Here is a 25,059-nt window from a genome sequence, read left to right on the forward strand (position 1 = left end):
ACAAGAAAGTGGAATTCTCATTCATAATCATCATTAGAAAATAATACAAAGACTAGACCTTCATATATAAGCCTCTAAAACACAAAATATAAAAAACAAAAATGCCCTTGGCTACAACATGACACAAATCCCTCATAGGGGTACAAATGAAAAACTGAAAAATAAATAAAAGAAATGCACTAAAACACATAAATAAAAACTATGAATCATAGCCGTCGATCTACGATCCTGCCGATGTCGAAATGTACGGTGAATGTCCTCATCATCAGGCATGAGGGGTTCTTCTAATCTTACAGACGTAGTATCAAACTCAATAGGAACATTGGTTGGGTTCAAAAAAGTCACATGACATTCAAATCAATGTAAGCGTGAAAAGACCTCTATAATTTCGAACTAAATACTTAATAATTTATTACTTAGCATTCCAAACAAAAAGAAAAAAAAAATCATGAAAGCTAACCTTCCACTCTAGTCAAGAGTGGAAGTAATGCAGAACAATAGAAGCACTCCGGATAAAATACAAAAGCTAACGCAAAATGAAAGCATCTTCATAAATACATATCACGTAAGAATAGAAATTTCCAAGCATAAAATCTCATGTTTAGATACAGGTGCCTTGACATACGCAAACCAGGCACCGGGATAATTTTTTCCAAACCATAAATACACTATTAAAAGTCTGAATAAACAAAGGCACAAGAGTATGATCATGTACCTGGGTCCACCCAGTGGGCTAGAACTCAGCCAAAAAAGCGATGGCTGGTGGCTGGAGGCCGAGTGCAAGACTGGAGAAGATGAGGGGTGGTGGCTGATGGAAGTTGTGATGGCTGAGCGGAGCTGTTGGAAACGTTAGTGCTAGTGGTAGAGAATCCTGATGATGCTGCACAAGGATGGGGAGGCAGAGGGGAGACGCCATGGATTTTCCAGGCCGGCCAGCTGGTAAGAGCCGTTAACCCTGCCTCAGCCTTCTTGTTCATTGCTCTTTCCTGTGATGTAACTATCAATGATAAACAATTTGTAGGAGAAGATACCAACAATAAGCTACCAAAAAAAAATTCAAGGACAATTTTATATGCCTTGCATATATTCGCATACCAAAATTATATCAATACCATGTAAATGATATTTGGTAAAATGGCAATGCATTGATCTTAATCATAAACGAGAGCAAGAAGGATGGACACAGCCTTACTCTATGATGCTGAGAAAAAATCAAAAGCACCAGCAGAGAAAAAATCAGGACCATGTAACATTCCGTAATGGGTTTCTTTTCTTTTCTGTGTTTCCATCTCTGAGTTTCTGCTTTGAATTGGATTTCATTAATGTAGCAGGATTTTTGGCTGGTTGTTTCAAATAGTCTGAAGAGTTGGAGGACTCGGGACTAATTCGCATTGCACTTTTGAAGGTACAAAAATTTAGATTACACATATAAATACAATGTTCATGTTTGATTAGAATTATATTCTAAGTGATGAGCTGTCTCTTTTCCACTGTTTTAACATTGAGTAAATAATGAATACATTCCAAAAATATGCTTAGCTCAATATGGTGCTGTGAACTTCTGTTATACGGTTTATAGACGAAGGGTCCGTTCGGAAAGGCGGCAAGTTTTTATAAAGGTGGTTGCAAAGCTGCCGTGGAGAAAGTAACTTTTAAAAAGCAACTTTCTAGTACAAAAAAATTTATTAAATCAGAGAAAAAGTGATGGTTAAACATAAATTGTAGTTGAGATCTAAAAAGCAAAGTAGTAAGGAGACGGTCACAAACAAAACATAAAAGTTATATAATTTTTAAATAAATTTTAACTTGTTTATTATTTCTTTAATCAACATCCTGCACTTTATAAAATTAAGAGCATTGTTTTTTAATGTAGGACAATGGCTTGAGAGAAGAATTGGATAGAATTAAATGATAGAAGAACATTGTATATCCATGGTGCAGATAATTTTTTTTAATCTGCCTATAAGCACTCAAAACAGGGCATGTGATTCAGTTCCCTTCAGCAAATTGTTGGAATGTCATAAAGGAGAGATGATGTCAAATTCAGTTGTTTAAACATGGTGTAACTCGAGTAATTAGGTTTGGTGTCATCATAGGGAATCCTAGGATGAATCTGTTAAAAAGCATGCACTATTCTTGATGATAATAGGAGCTAATTTATGATGGGATAATCAGATTAGTGAATGAAATTCAAAGTGTTTCATCTGAAAATGCTAATGTCGATGTTGAAAATGTTGTTAAAGAAGATGAACCAAACAATGATGCCACTTTGTTTTACTGATTTTAGTTTGAAAGCTAAAGAGAACTCATAACCTATTTGTAAACACTCCAAAATGTCTTTTATAGTGAAATTACTTCGCATGAACAAGTCAACATCATTGGACAAATAAACATTTGATTCCTAGCTCAAATTATTAAGGAATCTTATTCTTGATGGTGAAAATTTTTGTTATAGTCACTTGATAATGCTCAAAAAGATATTGTTAAGACTCAAATGAGAGAAATATGATATTTGTCCTAACAATTGTCCTATAAATTGGGCTAAAATTTGAGGAACCGTGCTTAATTTATGAAATGCCCAAGAGGAAATCAGACGACAGTTCAAGAAAGGGTGAGAATGTCACTTATGAAGAGCTTCGATATTTTCCTATCAAATCAAGATTGCAATGGTTGTATAGGGATAATAAGGTAGCTTTAGATATGTTATAGCATAAGGATAAAAGAGAAGATGTCGGAATAATGTGCTACCCTATAGATGCTACATTGTGAATATTATTTGATGTAAAGCATGTTTACTTTGCAAGTAACCCGCAAAATATTAGACTTGCTCTTGAAACATATGGCTTTGAACCGTTTGGAACTTTAAGCTCATCGCATAGTATTTGGCCAATCATGCTAGCACCTTACAACTTAACGCCTTGGTAATGCATGAAACTACCATATTTTAAAATTCTAAGGATAATCACAGGTGAACATAGCCCAGGAATGAGTATTGATGTATTTTTTATACCATTAATTACCGAATTGAAAGAATTATGGAAGTTTGGTGTAGAAACATATGATGCTCGTTAGAAAATAAATTTTAGACTACGTGCAGCTATTTCATGGACTGTAAATGATTTTCCAACATGTGTAAATTTATCAAGATTGTCAACAAGAGGGTTCAATGGCTTGTCCGACATATCATAAACAGACTAATTAAAATACTTGCCAGTTTCAAGGAGAATTTTTTATCTGAATCATAAAAAATATCTATATCATACCCATAAGCAGCATAAAAATATCAAATTTTTCAATGGAAGTTGAAAAAATCTTTTTCATCAACAATTTAATTCTAATCAAATTAAGAAAAATATTTGTAATATTCTTAAGAATTTGATGAAAATTACATATAAGATAAATAACATATTGAATAGTCAGTATCTCTGTTTAAAATTGCGCAACAAGAGGCGCGCCTCAAATACTCCTCGAAGCTTACGCAATTTTCCTCTTGGCAGAGGCGTACGCCTCACCGGGTCTGAGGCGCGCCTCTAAGGCGCAATTGCGCAATTATAGGTGAGGCGTACGCCTCATCAACCCGGTCCCACGGTCGGTTAAAATTCACCGCACCAATCAGTATAAGCTATTCGACCACTGTTTAAACTTCCAGTACCGCTCGGTACCGAGCGGTACATGCTCGGTACCGAGCGGTACATGCTCGGTACCGAGCGGTACATGCTTTTATTGCATCTTTTTTCTTAATTTCCACTAATTCCACTTATCATTTAGATGTTTTTATTGTATGATTGAATCTTGCTATTATTTACCTACTAAAACACTTAAATTCTCATTTACGCAATTCTGCGTCCGTGAGGCTTACGCCTCAGACCGCCTCGAGGCTTACGCCTCGCCTCACGGACGAAAACCGCCTCGAGGCTTATTTACGCAATTTTAAACGTTGGTCAGTATGATTTGGTTGGATTGGGAACAAAGCCAGAGCTTCATCTAATTTCAAGATGCAAACAATGTGTCAACTTCTACTGAATGTTGAATTTTATCTAACAACAAAAAGGAAGCATAATATAAAATGGGTAATATAAAAGCACCAAATAGTTCTCTCTCAAATATATCTTGATCTGCAAACATCAAGAAAAGATGGATATCAACAATGAAGAACCATGATTACCATATTTTTATTCAATGTATTCCTCTAGCAACACAAAGATTCTTGTCCAAAAAGTTTGTGAATCACTAAGTGAATTAAGTTCATATTTCAATGATTTGTGTTGCAAGTCATTGAGCTTGGGTGATTTGAATTGTCTAGATCCTCAAATTGTTTCGACACTTTGAAAGTTAGAAGCAATATTGATGGGGACATCAGAGCATGAATCAAGGCGTGGCCGTCGATCTACGGCCACGATCGAGTCGTTTATTTTGTTTTAGTCATTTTCATGTATTTGTCGTCCAAGTCATTGAGCTTGGGTGATTTGAATTGTCTAGATCCTCAAATTGTTTGGACACTTTGAAAGTTAGAAGCAATATTAATCCTTTTTTAATATTATGGTGCATCTGCTTAGGCATTTACATGAGGCAAAATATTTTGGAGCAATTGAACCTCCAAGTCATGCCTTGTTGTGCACAAACGATTTCAAATTTCAATGTCTCATAGATGATCAAGAAGGTAGGTTTTGGTAGATGATTAAGGCGAATTTTTTTTCTAATTAATAATAGTTTTTATAATATTTTATCTATAATATTAATCATTTTTTATGTCATTAATATTATTTTACTGCAAGTGTTAAAAGCCCGCTCACAATACAAGAAGAGGAGTTCTATAAATATTTTTTTTAGAAATGAGATATTTGTATAAAAAGTGTAGAAATAATCATCACTCTCATTACAAAGCATATGTAATTGATAATGAACGAATGAAGAATGTTCCAAATTGGCTAACTAAAGAGGCATGCACAGAGATGATACTTTTTAAGTCAGATGATTTTTTGGTATAGTTAACTTTGTATGTTAATTTAAAATACTTCGTATGCTTCATTAATATGCAGTATTAAGGTAAACAAATTAGAGATGTTGTGTAAATCAATAGTTTGTTGCTATGATTGATAAAAGTTCATTTGCTCAAGTTTAGTATAAAATTGTATGCCCTACATTAACAAAATATTCATAATATGACGTTATTGCATTTCATGATTAATGTCAAGTGATATAGCTTATGATTAAGATTGAAAAAGAAAAAAGATTATTAATACTAGCACACATCTAAAATTGGGCATGAAAAATGGCGTGATTCAAAATCTAAAAGAGTATATCTAAGTTTGTTTTTATTTGTTTTCCTTCATATAGTTCAAATCTTATAATAAATATCTATTATTGATTAACATAACCTTCATAAGTTTTATAGGATTAAATAAGAACCATAGAAAGTCGTCCTATGGAAGATAGCCAACATCCTCATGCTACAGATGATGCATTGAATGCAACTCTTAGATCCAAGGCTGGATATTGTCCTGGTAAAGATTATGGATGCAAGAAAAATAGACAGATTATCTATATAAACTCAAGCCAAAAAGAGTACAAAAAGCTAAAACGTGAATTGCAAGAAGTAAAAAGCGTATGGTATCATAGGAATGACATATAGAGCAGTTGATACAATAAGTTGACAACGCATTGGTACATCAAATTATCAAAGAGTAAGTTTTATTTTATAAAATTTCCTTAAGTCTTCTGTTTTATTTATAATATTAATTTGATTTAACATTTAGTAGTAGGGGGACGGTGATAATACAAGAAATTAAGTGTGAATTGGAAAATTAGGGCTACAAGGATGAAAAGATAAATTTTAACCCTTTTTTCCTTTTTTTCTTTTGTATGATTATGTAATTGATAACTTTAAGTGGATTCATAGTTTGCTTATTTTATGCTCTTTGAATCAGGACCAATGGTATTTCATTTAGTTTAAGGATTTTCTGCATGAACCATGTGATGTAGGCAAAGAAGGGTCAAAATATTTTGAGTAAAATTTTGGGTTGATTTTCTATATCTTCTACCAGGGTTAGCTCATTAGTGTGGAGCTGCTGTTTTTTCAGCTCATAATTTGGTTTAAATAGGTTCATTCCCCCCTTTGTGCCCCTTCAGTTTTCCCCTCCTTGGCTCCTTCCCGTGGTTGGTCCTTCTCCCCTGCTTGGTGCTGGTTCCGGTCCCCTTTGTGCCCCTTCGGTTTCTACCCTGGCTGCTGTCCCGATTCCCTGTGCTACCCCTTCAGTTCCTCCCCTGGCTGGCTGTCCCATGGCTATTTTACCCAAATTTCTTTTATCTTTTTTTGTGCTGTTTTGGAATAAATTCTAGGCTGTTTGGGTGTTGTTCTGGACTGAACTTTTGGTTTTCTATTTCCCATGATTTAATAGGTTTAATTAATGATCTTATAGGCTGTTTGGCTGCCCCTTTTCTCTTATAAATATAATGTGTTTTGTATGAATAAAAAGAGTGTGATATGGTTGATTTTTGGATCTAAAGACCTGAGGGTTTTTCTTCCTTCTTTGGAAAAGCTTGCGAGCTTGTTCCACTTCTTCCTCTCCTTCCTAGGAAAGCTTGCGAGCTTGTCCTCTCCGTCGTCTCAACTTCTTATCTCCTTCTTCTCTCCGCAAGTTCGACTCCACTTGTATCATTCTTCTCAAGCAATGGACAAGCAATTTTAGGTTGTTTATGTTTGTGGTTGTAAGCGTCAAGAGTTGTAAGGTGTTCGTTTTATTTCCATAAGTTTGTAAGAGTCGTCTTTATCTTATAAAAGTTGTAATTTGAGTACTTTATGTATTTTCTTTTTATCCTAGGAAGAGTTTCTTTTGCTTGCAAAAATTAGGGGCTTTTCCAAATATTTGCTTGCATCACCATGTATCATAAGATTAAATTTGTACCATAGTAAGTATAAATTGTATATGCTTACCTCATTAACGGGAAAGAATCCTGGGTATATGTTACTCCAGACTTGAGGATGATCAGGTGCCATTGCCAGCAGATTTGCCTGAACAAATGGAATCTATGGGAGGTCAAGCTCTAGAAGAATGAAAGACATCAGCATTATGATCTTGAAATTAAGCAACTTCAAACAAACAGAAACTTTTCTAAAACAAAAATGACAAGACTCCAAACTTGGGAAAAAAAGAGAGCGAACACTGATATTGTTCAATAAAAGAACTAATAGAAAAAGCACGAATGACTATTAATTCAATCATCACAGCTTCTTAAAATCACTATAAGACATAAACGAAGTGGACTTCAAATCAGCCAGTAAAAGGAATTACCCTTTTTGTTTTGGGAAAAATGCAACTAAATGGACGAAGATTGCTGCTGCTACTATTATGAACCAAATATATAACAGAATAATGCATAATAACAAAATTTATGAAATTAAGTAACTTACAGGCATTTCCTTGATCTGATCAGAAGCTTCAAATGGGCCATAGTACAACTGTTGGCCCACCAGATTAACATTTCTATTTTGACTGCAGACAGAAGGCTGAGAGATACTCAAATTCAAGTCAATGCCATGACCCAAATCTGTTCAATTGAGTCAAATCACCAAAAATGAATCAACTACACTGAATTATCCAATAACAAGAAACAAACAAATCACTCAATTCTTAACTACATAAAGCAACAAAAAAATCTAGGTCAACACCTTCACCATCATCCTTGGGAAGAAGATAATTATAAGAGCTTTGCTGAAAATTAGTTACAGCTTCCTTCCCTTTACATTTAATAGCAGCTTTATCATAGGCCCTGTTGTCCCAAAAAAAATAGTGTTTTATGTCAGAACAACCAGACAGAAACTAAGAACTGTATAAGAAAAATCATTGAATAATCAATTCCATGCTCTAATGGACCTTGCAGCTTTCACTTCACTGTCGAATAACCCAAGATACACGTACCTGCATGCAAGCATTTGATTCTCATTGGTAAAAACTGGTTCTCTTAAAGTTTTGTGCCTCTTTCTAATTAATCAGGCAGCTTTTTGTAAAGGTATGAATAATAAATGCTCAATTAGTCAATGTTGAAGCACAAAATAATAAAGCATGCATATGCCACAAAATTTCTAATTGTTGAAGTCCATAGATAAATGGCAAAGATGAAAATCGAGATCACATGGATTCATGAGAAGGAAATTAGAAACTCATGGATTCATGCCAAAGAAGTAAATTCGGATCCTGCAGATTTATGCCTAGGTAGAAAATTAGAATCCCACGAATTCATGCCAAAGAAGGAAAACAAGATCCCACTATTTTAAAAAATTATAATTATTTCCTTATTACATTCATAAATTAGTTTATATATAAACTTGTATCAAATACTTTGATGAATAAGAAAGAAATATTTCTTGTCCTTCTATTCCTTTACATGGTATTAGAGCCTTGATCTAGTTCTCTCCCCTCTCCCAACGTCTAGTTCTTTCTATCTTCCCTTTTAAAAATGACAATCACATAAATTGCACATGAATTTAACTACCAATACTCATCCTTGCGTTGTCTCCACCTTGCTCATGTCTCAACGTGCACATCCCATTTTGTGAGCATAATTATCTCTCTATAACATTACTTCATTGTCTCGCTCTTAAAATAGTGGCCATGTGATGTGAAACTACTAGGAGTTATTTTAGAAATTAAAAAGAGAAGAGATTAAAGTGTTGCTTGTTACAAATTGAATTGTGAGCATAATTATCTCTCTATAACATTACTTCATTGTCTCGCTCTTAAAATAGTGACCATGACTTGTAGTGTACTTGTTCACATCCACGTCCTCGCCCATAGTGTATTCAGTATCACAATATCAAACAATGCCCCACTATTCGATTGATTCCCATTAAATCTACCAACAACTTTTATTCACAAGCATCTTCCCTTCAAGGGTCTCATCCACATTAATCATGGTAACCACAAGCCCATTACACTACCAACAACACTCCAGTCACTTCCAAATGGTTGCTAGATAGTGGTGTTTTTCACCATGTCACCGCCAACTTGAGCAATCTCTCATTGCATAATTTGTATCACGACCTTGACAATGTTATATTATTGAATATGGCACAAGTTTACCAATAGTCAACATTGGTTCGTGCTCTTTACTTTCAACTGCTTGCAATTTAACCCTAAAGAATGTCTTTTATGAGCCCAATACTGAGAATATATATTTACTTTCATATACCAGTTTTATCTTTCTAACCATGTATCAATTAAGTTCCTAGCTCTGCTTTCCATGTGAAAGACCTACGTCCAAGGACAATCATTTTGAACGGAAAACTAGAGATGGTGTCAATGAATGGCAAATCTCTCCACTCCAATCACCTAATCACCTTCACTTATTGCCTTTTCTGGTATCAAAACCACTTTGTCAGAGTGGCATCATAGATTAAGCATACACCATTTTCAATTCTCATGTGTCCCAGTTCAATCTAGGTTGACCATATTTGTTTGTTATCAAATCTCCATTGCAATGCAAGTCAATGCAACAAAAGTTCATTCTCTACATCCACTATTGTATATTCCCAACTACTTCAAATATTATTCTCAGATGAATGGACCTCACATGTAATCTTATGATGGCTTTAAATGACATGTCACCTTTGTCATTCACAACTGACCATACCAAATATATTTGGTACTATCCACTTAAGCAAAAATCCTATGTTCATGATGTTTTCATCAGCTTCAAAGCTTTGGTGGAAAACTCATTGATTGTAAAATCATCACCTTATACTCTGAAAATGAAAATGATTATCAATTCTTCACACATTTCAAACTAATGGCATCCCTCGTCTCAATATCCCAATGCATACCTGAATATAATGAACGCTCTAAAAAACATCATCATCATATTTTTGAAAGTGGTCTCACCTATTTTATGCGTCCATTCTGCCTTATAATTTGACTCATGTTTTTCATGATAGTCTACCTCATAAATCATCTACCCCACCACATACTTCCTCTCTCCTCTCCAAATGAATATCCTTTTGACTTTCATCTCAACTTCCCAAATTCAAGTGTTCAACTACCTGCTACCCATGCATCCCACTTACACACCATAAACAAACTTGAATCTCACTCCAAACCCCGTGTCTTCCTTGACTACTCTCACACTCAAAGTTTTTATCTATGTCTTAATACCACCACATCCCACATCTATCACTTACCATGTATAGTTTGTTGAGTTTATCTTTCCCTTTGCATCTCTTTTCCTATCTTGTCGCGCCCCTAAAGACAACCTCCATGTTCACTTACTATTCCTCGAAGACCCTTTCATGCACGCCATCCACAACATGCCCCTCTATAATGCCATCATATGTAGCCTCCATACCAAACGAGCCGCACCAAACCCCACCTCCATCTATAGCAAACCAGGGGCCATCTTACAAAACACCACAACACGATCCCCTTTCACCCCAACGACACTCAACTAAAGACCATCAAAGCCAAAAACAACATTCACAAATCAATCTAAAAACTCACGACCATACTAAACCAATCATTTAACATCAAAACTTCAACGTAACCCAAGCACTCAAATATCACAATTGTCATCGAACCATGTTGGATAAATATAATGTTCTTGTTCATAATGGAACATAGGAACTTGTTCCCCGCACATTCACTAAAAATTTGTTAGGGTGTAAATAAATTTTTTAAATCAAATATAACTGAGGGCTCCATTAACAAGCACAAAGTTTGGATAGCACCTAAAGATTTTCAATTAAGGCAAGGAGTTAACAATCATGACACCTTCAGCCCATTTGTTGGGTCTGCCAATATAAAACTAATTCTTAGCATAACTGTCAATCGACTATGACATTTCTATCAACTCAATGTCAATAATATCTTTCTCAAAGGCAATATATCCAAAAGACATATTCATGGACTAACTCCAAGCTTTATCGACACAAACCATCATACATATGTATACAAGCTTCACAGAGTCCTCTATAGCCTCAAACAAGCACCCCTAGCCAAGTGCAATGACCTACAACAACTTCTAGTTGCTATCAACTTCACAAACTCTCTTACTAATATGCCTCTCTTTATTCTCAACACTAGTGATGCACTTATCTTTTCTTTTGTTTATATTGGTGATATAATTATCACATGTAACTTCGATAGTGTTGTGCAACATTTTATCACTCTAGGGGCCCAATGATTCTATATTAATAATCTCAAGCCATTGCACTATATTAGTGTGGAAATTGTTCCACACCCACATAGACTTCACTAATCTCAATGTAAATAAATCCTTGATCTCCTTGTTCGCATTAAGAATAGATGGCACTCTAGTAACAACACATCTTGCTTAACACTCAATCTTCACTTTAGTTTTATGCTCCTTGATTCGACAAATTATAAAGCTAGTGTGGCCAGTCTACACTGCTTAACTCTTGCATGTGCAGACATAGTGCTTATGGGGAATAAATTGTCTCAATTTAAGCACCGAACCACCACTGATCATTGGATTGCAGCAAAATGGCTTATGATTTTGATGTGACACCATTAATTGCGACACTTTCATTTACTCTCCACTTCAACTTGATGCATTTTATAATGTTGATTCGGTAGGTAATAATCACAAATACATCGCTACAAGCACCCACGTCATATATCATAATGACAACCCTTGAGTGCCACAAAAAAAAATATTGCAAAATATTCCTCCAATGAGGCTGAATATTGTTACGTTGACATCACAACTGTAATAACCTGTATATTGACCCAGATAAATATTGTAATGCCGCAGAATCTAATTTGGAAGAATTATTATTTATCTTTTAATAAATAACAACTAAAGCTATCTAATATCCTCTATTAGTAATAAACAACAAAAAATAGATTCTATAATTCAAAACATTAATGTACATATCGATATTCATTCTCAAAAATCATATACACTACGGATCTATAAATCAACACATATATATATTGTCCTGAGTACAAAAAATAGCCAAAATAAAAAAATTGAACTTTAAGGAATCCTGACTAGTCTCATACTCCTGACTCTCTGCCTTGACCTGAAATCATTTAACCATATATAATAAAATAAAAAGCCCAGCAAGTCACCAAAACTTACAACTGAATTCAAACTACGGTAAAGGAGAAATATGCATGTTAAGGATCAAATTATAGCAGTTACACTCATATGATCATTAAATCAGCGCAGAAACAGTAAAATTCACATGTAGAAGTAATGGAAACTATAAACAGTAAAAATTATGATACGAAAGCTAGTAAAATAACAAATCAGAATGAGTGCCAATTCTTTAAAACAATCTTCGTACCAGTAATATCAATCAGTATAGAAATCGTATAAAACATCAAATCAAAACATTAATAAATACCGTTAAAATCAAATCAATACAATAAAATCAGATAAGAGCGTATTCATACTATCCATGTATTATATATCACGTCCTCAGTATATCACATACTTAGTATTAATACAGTGAATCAGTATCAAATAGCATCAGTATCTAAATCGGTAATAATAACAATCCAATGATAGGAGTAGCAAAATAATGTAATAACAGTAAATCCATGCAGTAACAATAAATTCGTATAATGATAAAAACAATACCTCAAGATCATGCATTTCAATAGTCACACTAAACAACTAAGAAGTCATGAGTATCACGGTGTTTTTCAATATTGTATCAGCATCAGTACGGTATCAGTAAATCGTTGGCTTGGTGAACAGAGTTGTCACTCTTTGCTCGTCAGCACAGTAATCATCTCCTTATAACTCCCAATAAGTGTATCACTTGAATCAGTAGATGATAACACCAAACCACGGTATTTAAAAGAAAGTCTGTCGGTCCACCATCATGTACAGGTCAATCAGTCTCCAACCAAGAGGTCAACTAGTCTTTACATATCTTTTACACACATTATCAAAGTAATATAACAGTAATCTTAATCACATATTCACATTCATTTTCAATGCACTGCAGTAAATAAAGCTTAATTCAAAAAATATCAAAATGTCCTAACAGTAGATAAAAAAAATCATACTAAGCAAAAATTCTCATTATCAGAATTTAACTAAATTACCAAATATTGCATAAAATAACATTATGAAACTTTATTTAAACTAAATCACTATTTTTAAACGTCAAAATAAATTTATGAGTAGAAAAAAATATTTGTATTTTCAAAATCACATGGTAAAAAATCTCAAATAAATACTCAAAACATACATAATCTCAATATTTATAACATATAAAAAGTCATGCAGTGAAAGTTTGACAAATACAAAATTATTCTCTTTTTTTTTGTAACAAAACACAAATTTGATCAGAAAAAAATCAAAAATACAAAATCTTTGAAATCATAAATAGGATAAAGGTTCCTTACAGCGAGATGAGCAAAACCCTCAACCGGGCCGACTGACAAAAATCACTTTGTGGCCTCCAAATCTTAACTTTTTTTTTCTCTCCTCATATTCCTCTCAAATTCCTAAGGATCTCTCTATTAGCCAAAAATGAGAAGAGAAATGTTTTAAAACAATTTATTGACTTTAGATATTTTAATTAAAAATTTAATATTATATTATTAATTTAATCAACTTCTTTTAGTATAAATTCAACTAAATTATTTTAGGACTTTAAAAATTCCAAAAAATATCAATAAAATAAATCATTTTATTTAAAAAATATTAGTGAAATCGATTTGCAAAACAAATAACTGACAGTCCCAAAATCCTCACTTGTACCGACAAGTGTTAATTTTTTTAATGATTTTCACCGGCACCCAAAAAATTACGAAAAAATTCGTACAAGTAAAATAATATAATAACAACACTATGGCGAAGACGGTTTATGCTTTGGAGTTATAATGACTCCAGAAAAAAATATTGATCTGAGTCAAGATACGGGTTATTACAACAACTGCATATGAGCTCCCTAATCATCAAACTAGGCATCTTCATTACTCAAGCCTGAGTAATTTATTGTGATGAAGTGGGTACCACTAATCTATATGTAAATCTTTCTTTCAATCACGGATGAAACATGTGGTTATTTATTATCGTTTAGTTAAGAGTTACTCAAAAATAGTATCTTTTGTGTGTTATATATATTGTCTAAGAATCCATTAAAGAACACTTTCACCTAACTACTTCCACACACTCACTTCCTACATTGGGCACCAAGAATTAACTCTCCAATCGAAGCTCCATTTTGAGGGGACTTGTAAATGAATAATTAATAAATACTTAATTAATTGTTATTGGACAGCTTGTATATGTTACTAGTCTTCTTCTGATTGAATCCAACAAATGGATCCCACACATTTTTATCAAGTAAATCAACATCCTACAAATTCATGCAAAAGATGATAATCAGAATTTCATGGATTTATGTCAAATAAGGAAATTAGGATCCCATAAATTCATGACAATGAAAGAAATCAAGTTCCCACTGACTCAAAACCTATGTTTAAAATCTGAAGTTATTTTAGGTAGAGATAGACCCAAAAAGACTTGGTTAGAAAATATTAGAAATGACTTTTCTTTATTAAATTTAATTGAGAATTTAACTCTTAACAAGACACAATGGAGAAAAAAGGATCATATAGCCAACCCCATATAGTGGGATAAATGGTTTATGTTGTTGTTGTTGTATTCCTAGATAGGTCAATATAATAACTTGTTTCAAATACTTTGATGAATAAAGAAAAATTATTTATTTCTCTCATGTTTTTCTACAGTTTCATATGAGAAATCAAATACTATTAGATCAGAGGCCATAACACCTTTGCTTTTTTCTTCTAATTAACCAAAATCAATATACCTAAATTCTGGAGAAGTAATCAAGTTCAATCACAAAAATAAATGGGAAAAGTCTTATACTTCTTTCCAAGTAACTGTCCCATGCGAGCTTCCCACCGACCGCACTTGTTAAGGGTCACCCCTCTATATTTTGAGCTTCCTCTTGAGAAACCAGTGCTTCGGCGACGTAGTATTTGCACAAATTCCTCCTTTGTCAGATTTCTCATCTGTTATTTTGTAAAGTAGCTAACTCAAAAACCCTCAATAAAAATCATCACACGGATCAGCTCAATAAGTAAGCATCTAAATTCTTGCCTGCTTCAAATCCTCCTCGTAATCACTAAGACTGAAATTAATGTCAGCATCAAGCCCACGAAATTTAATGGCAGCCCGATCATATGCCCTGTTCAGAAAAAAAAAAACAATCAAATTTTACTCCACTCAATCAACAAGATAAACTATAGGAAAAAATTTTGAAAAAAACAAAAAATAGCTAACCTGGCTGCATCATGAGCAGTGTCAAAACCCCCTGTAGAATCAATCGAAACAACATCATAGCAGAAATGTCAGCATATCGTTATCGCTATTACTCATTCGAGTCAGAACATCAAACAAATATGAAAAAAAGTAGTCGTACCCAAATACACTTGTTTCCCACAGTCCCTGAAACACAAAAAGAAAACTAAGAAAAAAAAGAGAGAGAGAAAAACAGGGAAGGCCTCGTAGAAAAAGGGCTAAAATATGTTATTTACCAGATGTGAGATTCCCATCTCCCTGTTCTCCGGTAGAACGTGACTCCCCGATACAGGGAGCTGCGGGATCTCGGCCCCCGCCTGCTTTTCTTTACCTGAAGCTGTTGCTGCTGCGGTTGGATGAGCTTAACCTCCCCTGCGGCCGGCACATTAGACTGGAAGATTATAAGGTCCTCCAAAGGCTGCCTGGACAACGACGACGCCGTCACTGTTCTCCCCGAATGCCACTCTGAAAAACCCTGCGGATGTTGCGGAAAAAGCTGATGTGTAACGATGTCGGAATCAGAAATGACTCTGATCTCGTCGACTTCCTCTTCCAACTCAACTGCATCCTTGAGGATACCAAACCGGAAGGCAGGGTGACTGGAAGACATGTCATCTTCAGAAATGTTGCTATACTCCTCGCCATTGAGGACGGAGGAGTTCGACGACCCAGAATCAACCATCTGGCCACCGCAAGATCCTTCCTGAAGGATCTTCTTCTGCGCGAACGACCAGTTAGCGCCCAATGTCCCGTTAAGATCCAGTATCATCTCAGAAATGCGAAATATCCACGTTGGCTAATTCCGGAAGAACACCCAGAGCAGATAGAGATAACAACAACACAAATCTGAATCGTTCTTAGGCATTGGCTATTACATCCCCAAGCGTTTATAGCTCCTTAATTATCCCTATCTTTCTTCCACCAGACCTTCCTCAACTCGCTCTTTTGTTCTATAACCCGCTCTTCTTCGGAAAACAGACGTCAAAGGGGAGGGAAAAGGTCGAGCTCCTCAGAAAAAGATCCAACCAGTGACCGCGAAAAATCCATAGCTTAGGGCCACTCTAACTCACAAAGTGAAAAAAAAAAGGAAGCGATAAGCAAAAAAGCGATTAAGCGAACCTTGCTTCATGATACTAATGTAAAGGCGGCGGTGCCGCAGATTGCCGGCGACAATGGAGACCACCGGAAATGGGGGGCGATCAAGAAAGCATAGGAAGATAAGCCGAACAGATAGGCTGCGCGGTTAGGGGCTCGTTCGCTCTCATATTATTAGAAACTGAATTGTCACATCAATTTAAAATATATTATTTGGGCAACACTGTGATTTTTTGGGGTAATGAAAAATATTTTTCATTAATTAATTACGGGATTTTTCTGCCAACGCGGCCTAAAGCTTCTGGTTTCGTACCGCTCATTGGTAAAAATTATTTAGTGCGAACTCCACGTGTTTTTTTATTGGGAATATTTAAGGCTTAGTCCTTAAATAAATAAATAAAAGGATAAAATGAGAAAGAACAAAAAATAACTCTAAAATTCAAATATAAGTAAAATTAGAGCTGTAAATAAAATAGTAACAAGGGCAATAAAAAACAACCCAATATACAAAATTAAAGTCTCCGATGAACTCAGGAGCAGCCAGATCCGACACATTGGGCAGTGTTATTGTCATGGCAATAGAAGCTCAATAGCCCACGCAAAAAACAACGATTGAATGAAGATGCAAACCCGGTTGCTATCAGGACAGGCCACAAGAGGGTTCTAGCAGGGTGCAAGGAGATGTCAGGCCAATTGTCGCACCAGCCAACTGATGGAAAGACGAGGCCTTCTAGGGGATAACAAGCGATGTGTCATATCAACTTATCATTGCCCGGAGAGAACCGAATAAAACCCATCTATAAATCAAATTTGTTGGTTGAAGCACGTAGAAAAAGAGGAGAGCAACCTTTCAAAATGTTTCCATCGTAAGGCTTTAGCAGAAATAGCCTTACATATCTTGTGAAAAATAGAGTTATGAGTAATATGATTTCCAGCAAACCGGCTGTCATTCTTTTCGCGCCAAATAAAGTAAATTGAGCAACAAATAACAAAATAACATAAGTTCTTCTCATGAGAATTAAACCACTGAACTTCATCAAAAAAATTCAAAAAGTTGCAACATAAAAGGCCTAAAAAGAAACCCCTCCAAATTGGGCAATAAAAATTATAAAACCGCAAAAGAGAAATCACATTGGAACAAAATATGCATAATGATTTCATCCTCCTTAAGGCAAAGAGGGCAAGTGATTTGAATCTGGATGTTTATTTTGGCTAACACATCTGCAATTTTAAGACCATTATGAGCAACTAGCCAAACAAAAGAAGAAAACATGAGGGCCAAACGCTTATGCATATGAACTTATGCCAAGATACTCCTGGGAAATCAATAAAGAAATGCATTTTAAAGGTTGTAAAGCAAGGATCACCATTTCCAATCCAGGTAATAATAGCAATGGGTCTCTCCTATATTGGAAGATAAGAAATGTCATGGATAAAACGAGGGAAAGTGATTCGGCACCTTCCAAGAACCACATTAAATATAATCTTTCACAGCAACGGAACCCAAAGGAATAGGATGCAGGAAATCAAAAATCGCCAACCCATTAACCCAAGTATCCCAAATCATGGATAATTAAAAATAATTACTTTCAAATTCAGAGAATTATTACTTTAATTATTTGATTTTAAATTAATTTCAACCTAAGAAATATATTAAAGTAATTTTAAATTAATTAAATATTTAAATGCCTAATTAATATTAAATTAAATTAAATTTAAAATATTTTCTACAAATTATAAAATATTATTTTTAAATTTAGAGGACTTTTAATATTTTTCAATTATTTAAATTTTAAACTTATATTTTTATATAGGTTTATATATATATTTATATATGTGTGTGTGTTTGTGTGTGTGTGTGTGTGTGTGTATTTTGAATATTTTAAAATTACATATATATTTAAATCTTTTAAAATTGAGATATTCATTTGAAAATTCAAACATATGTTGTGCATATTAATAGGATTCATGGGGAATTTTTAGTGAATATTTATGCCCTAATTATTCTCAAATCACATCATTAATCATTTTAATTATTATTTAATTTTTTTATAAGTGTAGGATGCAGTAACACTTTGCCTGGGCTCTCCTAGTTTTAAGGACATGATGTGCAATGATTTGTTGCATTTTTCTTTTATGTTACCCCAAGGGTTAGTTAATAACATTAGATTTAAATGTATTTAACTTAGTGACACCTTAAGGACAATAATTTAGGACCTGTGAAGAAAACTTAGAGATATTCTAGGGATTAGGATACATCTCCGAACAATATGAAACTTGAAAAATCTAAACTTAATAACATTTCAAACCCTCCAAAATTTTCTAGGAATTTTTAAGACCCTTTAAGTCACTTAATTAATAAACCCTAATTCACCCCTTTCATTAAACTCTAATAAATTCAAAAAATTCTAATAAATTTAAATTAAATCAAAAAATTATCAATAATATATTAAACTCTTCATAATTTATTCTCTAATCTAAGAAAATTAAAAATCCCTTAATTTGACCTTAATTTGAACATTAATTTAATTTTGATTAAAAATTGCCCCTTTAATTAAATTAAATAATTAAAAATTGTTAAAAATTTCAAAAATCTTCCAAGCACTTGGAAACATCTCCTTAGGTCATTTCTGGCCTTTGGTGGTGATTCCAAGAGGTTTGTGATTGATTTGGATAAAAATTCCTAAGATGCCCTTAATTAAATAATTTTAATAATTCATTAAATACCCAAATTTTGAAAAATTATAATTAATTTAAAAAAAATCCAAATTGGGTAAACTAAAAAGCATTCAACTCTGATTAAAATTTAGTATTTATTTAAAATATGAACATCCCAAAAATAAACTTAAATTAAAAAGTCAACTCGGTCAACTATAATTTAATAACTAGGCTTGAAACTTCTAAAAAACATAAATTTGTGTAAAAAAACTCAAAATCTAGCAAACTAAAAGTTTAATTACTCCTTGTAAGATCTAATATTTAATAAAAATACTAAAACCCCAAAACCTAGCATGTTTCTAAAAGTCACATTTGGACCCCTCCAACTTAGCGGGTAGGATAATCGTGGATCTTCTGAAATCCACTAACTCAAGTTAAACTTTAGAAAATATTACACTTTGCATTAAAACTGACCAATCAACTAAATTAATAAAAATTGACCTCAAAATATTTATAGTTAAACTTTAATCAAAACTCTCATTTGACCTTTAACAAATCAGATCATAAGTAGCTTGAATTAATTATCTAATATAAGACATACCTAATGCCATACAGCCTGTTACACACACATAGAATTATTTGTTGGAATATGACCTCTAGCTCTAAGTTAGAATAGTGTTTCTTTTCTATTTTTTGTGATGTGATGCTTTACAAGTGGCACATGTGCTGGTTGTTTTGATTTGTTGTGATGATTACTGTGATAATAAATTTTATTACTATATTTTTCTTTATGATGTGGTGTGCGATTGATTATCTATAGGTTAGAGGCGATTTTGATACTAATGATATTTTTGCATGTGGTCATGCTCATACAGCACTAATAAAAGGGGATTAAAATAAATAAATCATTTATATAATTACTATAAGTGTTTTAGCCACTTAGCCCCCAAATAAATAAAAACATGGCCAAGTGTGACTGACATGAGTACTTTTATTTTATATATAACTACTTAAGATGTTTTTATTTTCTTTAACTACTTAGGATAACTCTTCATGAGAGTCTAGATTTTTCTTTTTTATGATATAATTGTATTTTATGTATCAAGTTATGAAAGTCTATAAAAATAAGACATTTCAAACACAAGAGATCCAAAGAGAAAAGAAAACCCCTTGCGGTAAATTTCTTTTCATTTGGATATCCTTCTATAAGATGAACCATAAGAGGACCGAAGGAAGCAGATTCGTAGAAGGACTTGGAGATGAAGGTCAATACGATATGCCTTATTTTTTAAATATTTGGATTTTTGAGTAGGATTAGAATCCAGGTTATTAGCAGTGTGGTCTGACCACCATTACTTTTCTACATACCATGAGTTATATATTATATGACACTTGTCATGAACTTTTGGGCTTTATTTTTTTACTCTGGTGAATATTTATACTGATGTGTTTACTTTGCTTGTATAGTAGAAATTATCTACTTTTTATAGGTTTCTTTTTTTTATGCGTATACGCCTGATTTCGCTAGGCTCCTTAGAGATAAATTTTTTACTCGTAACTAAAATCTAAAATTTTAAGAATTAAATAACATATAAAGCTAACGATCTAGGTAATAAGCCAAAAATCGTCCGAGGTCGCATGCATATTAATGCATCATCCCTTTCCTTACTTTAAGACACTTCCCCGCATGCGGGTATAGTTCATATAATTTGACCTATGAGGATGAGATATCGAATTTAAGGATGTCTAGTCTTCTAAAAAAATATTTTTTAAGTCTTTTTAAAATTTTAAGCATTCATGATTTGTATACTTTTATCTAGCATGCATTGCATTAGGAACTAATTAAATCAAAATTTAGATAATAAATTTTATTACTATATTTTTCTTTATGATGTGGTGTGCGATTGATTATCTATAGGTTAGAGGCGATTTTGATACTAATGATATTTTTGCATGTGGTCATGCTCATACAGCGCTAATAAAAGGGGGTTAAAATAAATAAATCATTTATATAATTACTATAAGTGTTTTGTCCACTTAGCCCCCAAATAAATAAAAATATGGCCAAGTGTGACTCACATGAGTACTTTTATTTTATATATAACTACTTAAGATGTTTTTATTTTCTTTAACTACTTAAGATAACTCTTCATGAGAGTCTAGATTTTTCTTTTTTATGATATAATTATATTTTATGTATCAAGTTGTGAAAGTCTATAAAAATAAGACATTTCAAACACAAGAGATCCAAAGAGAAAAGAAAACCCCTTGCGATAAATTTCTTTTCATTTGGATATCCTTCTATAAGATGAACCATAAGAGGACCGAAGGAAGAAGATTCGTAGAAGGGCTTGGAGATGAAGGTCAATACGATATGCCTTATTTTTTTAAAGATTTGGGTTTTTGAGTATGATTAGAATCCAGGTTATTAGCAGTGTGGTCTGACCACCATTACTTTTCTACATACCATGAGTTATATATTGTATGACACTTGTCATGAACTTTTGGGCTTTATTTTTTTACTCTGGTGAATTTTTATACTGATGTGTTTACTTTGCTTGTGTAGTAGAAATTATCTACTTTATATAGGTTTCTTTTTTTATGCGTATGCGCCTGATTCTGCTAGGCTCCTTAGAGATAATTTTTTTACTCGTAACTAAAATCTAAAATTTTAAGAATTAAATAACATATAAAGCTAATGATCTAGGTAATAAGCCAAAAATCGTCCGAGGTCGCATGCATATTAATGCATCATCCCTTTCCTTACTTTAAGACACTTTCCCGCATGCGGGTATAGTTCATATAATTTGACCTATGAGTATGAGATATTGAATTTAAGGATATCTAGTCTTCTAAAAAAATATTTTTTAAGTCTTTTTAAAATTTTAAGCATTCATGATTTATATACTTTTATCTGGCATGCATTGCATTAGGAACTAATTAAATCAAAATTTAATCGCATAAATTTTAGGAGCATAATATCTTTCATAAGTACAAGGCCACCTAGGAACCTCCTTAGATATCAGTCTTAATTTCCAAAAACTCAGCCACCCACCCATCTTTCATAAAAATTGTATAGCATAGATTTTATATGATTAGGTGGTTAGCTAATTTTTCTTTTCATGCAAGATATAAGTCCAGAACATATTAGCTAGAATATTGGTGCTAGTGTTAAGTGTAGATGATGGGGACATCATCAGCGATTTCGACACATGTACCTTCAAAAGATGCCGGAGATCGACGAACATGATCATGATCTATATTTTCATCATTTTATGTAGTAGTTTATTTTTATTTTATATTTTTCCGTTTTTGCCCTCATGGGTATTTGGTAGCTATTGTAGCTTAAGGGGTATTTTAGTCTTTTGTTTCTTTGTCATTTTGAGGCCTATTTATAAGACCATTTTCTCATGTAATAGTAAGTTTTGATGAATGAAAAAAAAAATTTGCTCTTTGTGAGTTCATGAAACCTCTAAAGATCTCTTTGTGAGTTCTTGAAGAGTATACCGTCAAAGATCTCTTTGTGAGTTCTACCGGTGGATTGGTGTTCAAGATTTGTCATTTGAAATTTCTTTGTTCTCCTCCCCAATCTTTTCCTTCCCCACTTAGCCGAAATCCCCTTCTTTTTCTCCAATTCCCCACCCCCACCCAAGCTCCACCGTCGGCCTCCCTTGGCCGGCTCAGCCACTGGCGGCCTTCCCTGTAACCAAGCAACCGGCCGTCCCTCCCTCCTGCTCCCACAGCCACCCCATGTCTGCCCACCAACAACCCGTTTTGAAATTTGAACTTCAATGCAAAACTTTAATTTCTTTCCTATTCTACATTGCCCTTCAATCAGGAAATTTGGCATGCTATTGTTTATTTTCATTTGACGGGAAGCTTCCAACAGCTAAAGACTCGGGTTATTAAGGAAATTTTCCTTTAGAGCAAATCTGAGAATTCCAAATTCATATTTGAAATTTTGTGAGTTTCCCTGAGGGCCCACGTCATTAATTTTAATTAAGCCCTCAGCTCTTCATGGGACCGGCCACCTCCTCTTCCTCTTTCCTCTCTCCAATCATCACTTAATCACCTCTTAATTGCCCCTTTAATTCCCCTCCCTCTCTTTCTCTAATTTTAAATTTCAAAATCTGAAATTGAAATTAAAACTGCATTTTTTATTTGGAATCAGGATTAAACTCCTTTGGTCGACCACCTCTCTCCCCCCTCTCTCCATTTAATTGCACCACTAATTGCAATTAATTCCCTGGTTTAAATTTTGGGGTTTGAATTAATTCCTTTTGGAATAAAATCTGAAATTTAATTCAGATTTTAATCCTAAACCTGATCACCCCATCCGCCCTCTTCACCCTAGCCGACCACCTCCCCTCTTCTCTCGTATGCCCCACCAACTCCTGGCAAGAATGCATGGCGGAACCCGAATGAAATTTTGGGTTTGTGCATGACGATCAAGATCAAGTTGACATCCTCTAATCATCGTTCTTTGACGTGGGCTTTGATTTCGACGACACGATTGAAGATTACATCGGCCGTATCCAGTACACCTTAGTGGATGTGATCGACGAGCAAAGATCAAAGGGATGTTGGATCATCATTGGACGACCGTCATCCTTCACCACTCTGGCCACCTATCCAAGAACGACGATGTTAGGCTCCTCTTCCTCAGAGTGACCTCGGTTCTAATGTGGAGACTCTTCTTCCGCTAAAGCCTAGACTAGTTGAGCGTATGGGCTCTAAAGGTGAAAGTTCTCATTATTAAATCGTGGACTCTTGTTTAACGTCGTAGCTTTACAATTATTCTTTGTGTTTTCTTGAATTGTGTGGTTGATTGATTTCGCTCTTCTTTGCCGAAGCAAGTTAAAAACTGAGAACTCCAAGGATTAATCTTTTACCATGAGTGATAATTTATTTTGGATTATTTTGTTTAAATTGCTCTCTTTAATTTCTTAAAGTAACTCAATCGCATGTTTTGTTTCACATCAGTAGAACACTAAGCCCACTATAGATTTAGGGTTCAAGGCTATTACTATCGGTGTCTTGTAGTATGCCTCGTCAGCGGGCAAGTCTTCTATCCTTTAGGGGCTATAAATCATGCATATCTGCGACACACCGATGATGTCACCTCCATTATTCTATCTTGTATGATTTGAGTGCAGTGATATCTTTTCTCTAGTTTCTTTTCGCTGCCTTAGTCCTTCTGAATGATGATGTGAGCCGTGTATATTAACTGACCCAAGTTGAGCCTTTCCTTGCCCTTAAATAGGAATGTCCTAGACTCCACCATATGTGTCAATCCCATTTGAAAGAATAATGTATGATCCTTAATCAAGAGTCTTCTTAGACCCCAGCTTAAGATGTAATTAACCACGGGGGCTTGCATTCATGGAAATTGAATCCCACTCAAGCTGAAGTATCGGGTGGGTAAAATATCGTGACTCTGATCAGGTCATGCATATTATTACCCATCGAGGTATGTAGATGAAATCTGCTATCCTCAATAGTTAATCGTACATATGATCTAATATGCCCTCCCATTGGCCCGCTTATGAAGAATGCAAATGTATGCAACCATTTCGTCCTTTGGGATGGTTCGATCGTACCATTTGTATTCTATCTCCCGTTGAGCGGTGTCCTTTCGGAGATCCATATTTATCTCTCTCGGAGCCTGGAAATTATTGGATTATTTCTCTAAAATGGCTATTCATAACATTTTCTCTATCATTATTCAACAACACCCATCTTTTTCTATTGCCTGGAATGGGGATGTTAATCCCCTCTTTTAAGCTCTTCTCCCTGCATTACTTCTCTGATTTACATCCTATTTCATGGCACAAGTTTATTTGGCACAAGCGTTCTGCTCTCAGGTTTTCCTCTTTTGCTTAACTTGCCTCTCACGATGGGTTAAAAATGGTGGATGTGTTGTCTAAAAGGAATATTCATATTCAGGGAAACTGTTTTCTCTACTTCAATGAGCATGAGAGTATTAAGCATTTATTTTTGCAC

The 25,059-nt window shown here is 34.1% G+C and overlaps 1 protein-coding gene across 5 annotated transcripts; it reads right to left on the reverse strand.

Moving 5' to 3' along the window:
- Positions 1-511: 511 nt before the first annotated feature.
- On the reverse strand, positions 512-16,560 carry LOC110107829 (APETALA2-like protein 1). Of its 5 annotated transcripts, none has more exons than XM_020838234.2 (10): positions 15,540-16,560; positions 15,425-15,450; positions 15,286-15,316; positions 15,103-15,190; positions 14,869-15,014; positions 7,875-7,919; positions 7,670-7,770; positions 7,412-7,548; positions 6,935-7,012; positions 512-986 (listed from the first exon to the last, which is right to left on the reverse strand). In XM_020838234.2, the coding sequence occupies exons 1-10, from the start codon at positions 16,070-16,072 to the stop codon at positions 741-743; spliced, it is 1,431 nt and encodes a 476-aa protein (XP_020693893.1). In that variant the 5' UTR covers positions 16,073-16,560; the 3' UTR covers positions 512-740. The 5 variants fall into 5 exon arrangements, with proteins under 5 accessions (XP_020693893.1, XP_020693890.1, XP_020693894.1 ...); XM_020838231.2 differs by having other exon boundaries at positions 6,935-7,027; XM_028698583.1 differs by lacking the exon at positions 512-986 and adding an exon at positions 5,405-5,501 and having other exon boundaries at positions 6,935-7,027.
- Between the last annotated feature and the right edge of the window lie 8,499 nt (positions 16,561-25,059).

Source organism: Dendrobium catenatum, unplaced genomic scaffold (genome assembly GCF_001605985.2).
Source record: "Dendrobium catenatum unplaced genomic scaffold, ASM160598v2 fragScaff_scaffold_128, whole genome shotgun sequence".
In the NCBI taxonomy this organism is placed as follows: Eukaryota; Viridiplantae; Streptophyta; class Magnoliopsida; order Asparagales; family Orchidaceae; genus Dendrobium; species Dendrobium catenatum.

Coding starts and splice junctions, on each gene's coding strand:
- LOC110107829 (XM_020838231.2), bottom strand. CDS start 16,072: ATGATACTGGATCTTAACGGGACATTGGGCGCTAACTGGTCGTTCGCG. Junction 15,451..15,539: donor AGATGGGAATCTCACATCTG/GTAAATAACATA, acceptor TTTGTGTTTCAG/GGACTGTGGGAAACAAGTGT. Junction 15,015..15,102: donor ACGAGGAGGATTTGAAGCAG/GCAAGAATTTAG, acceptor ACAAAATAACAG/ATGAGAAATCTGACAAAGGA.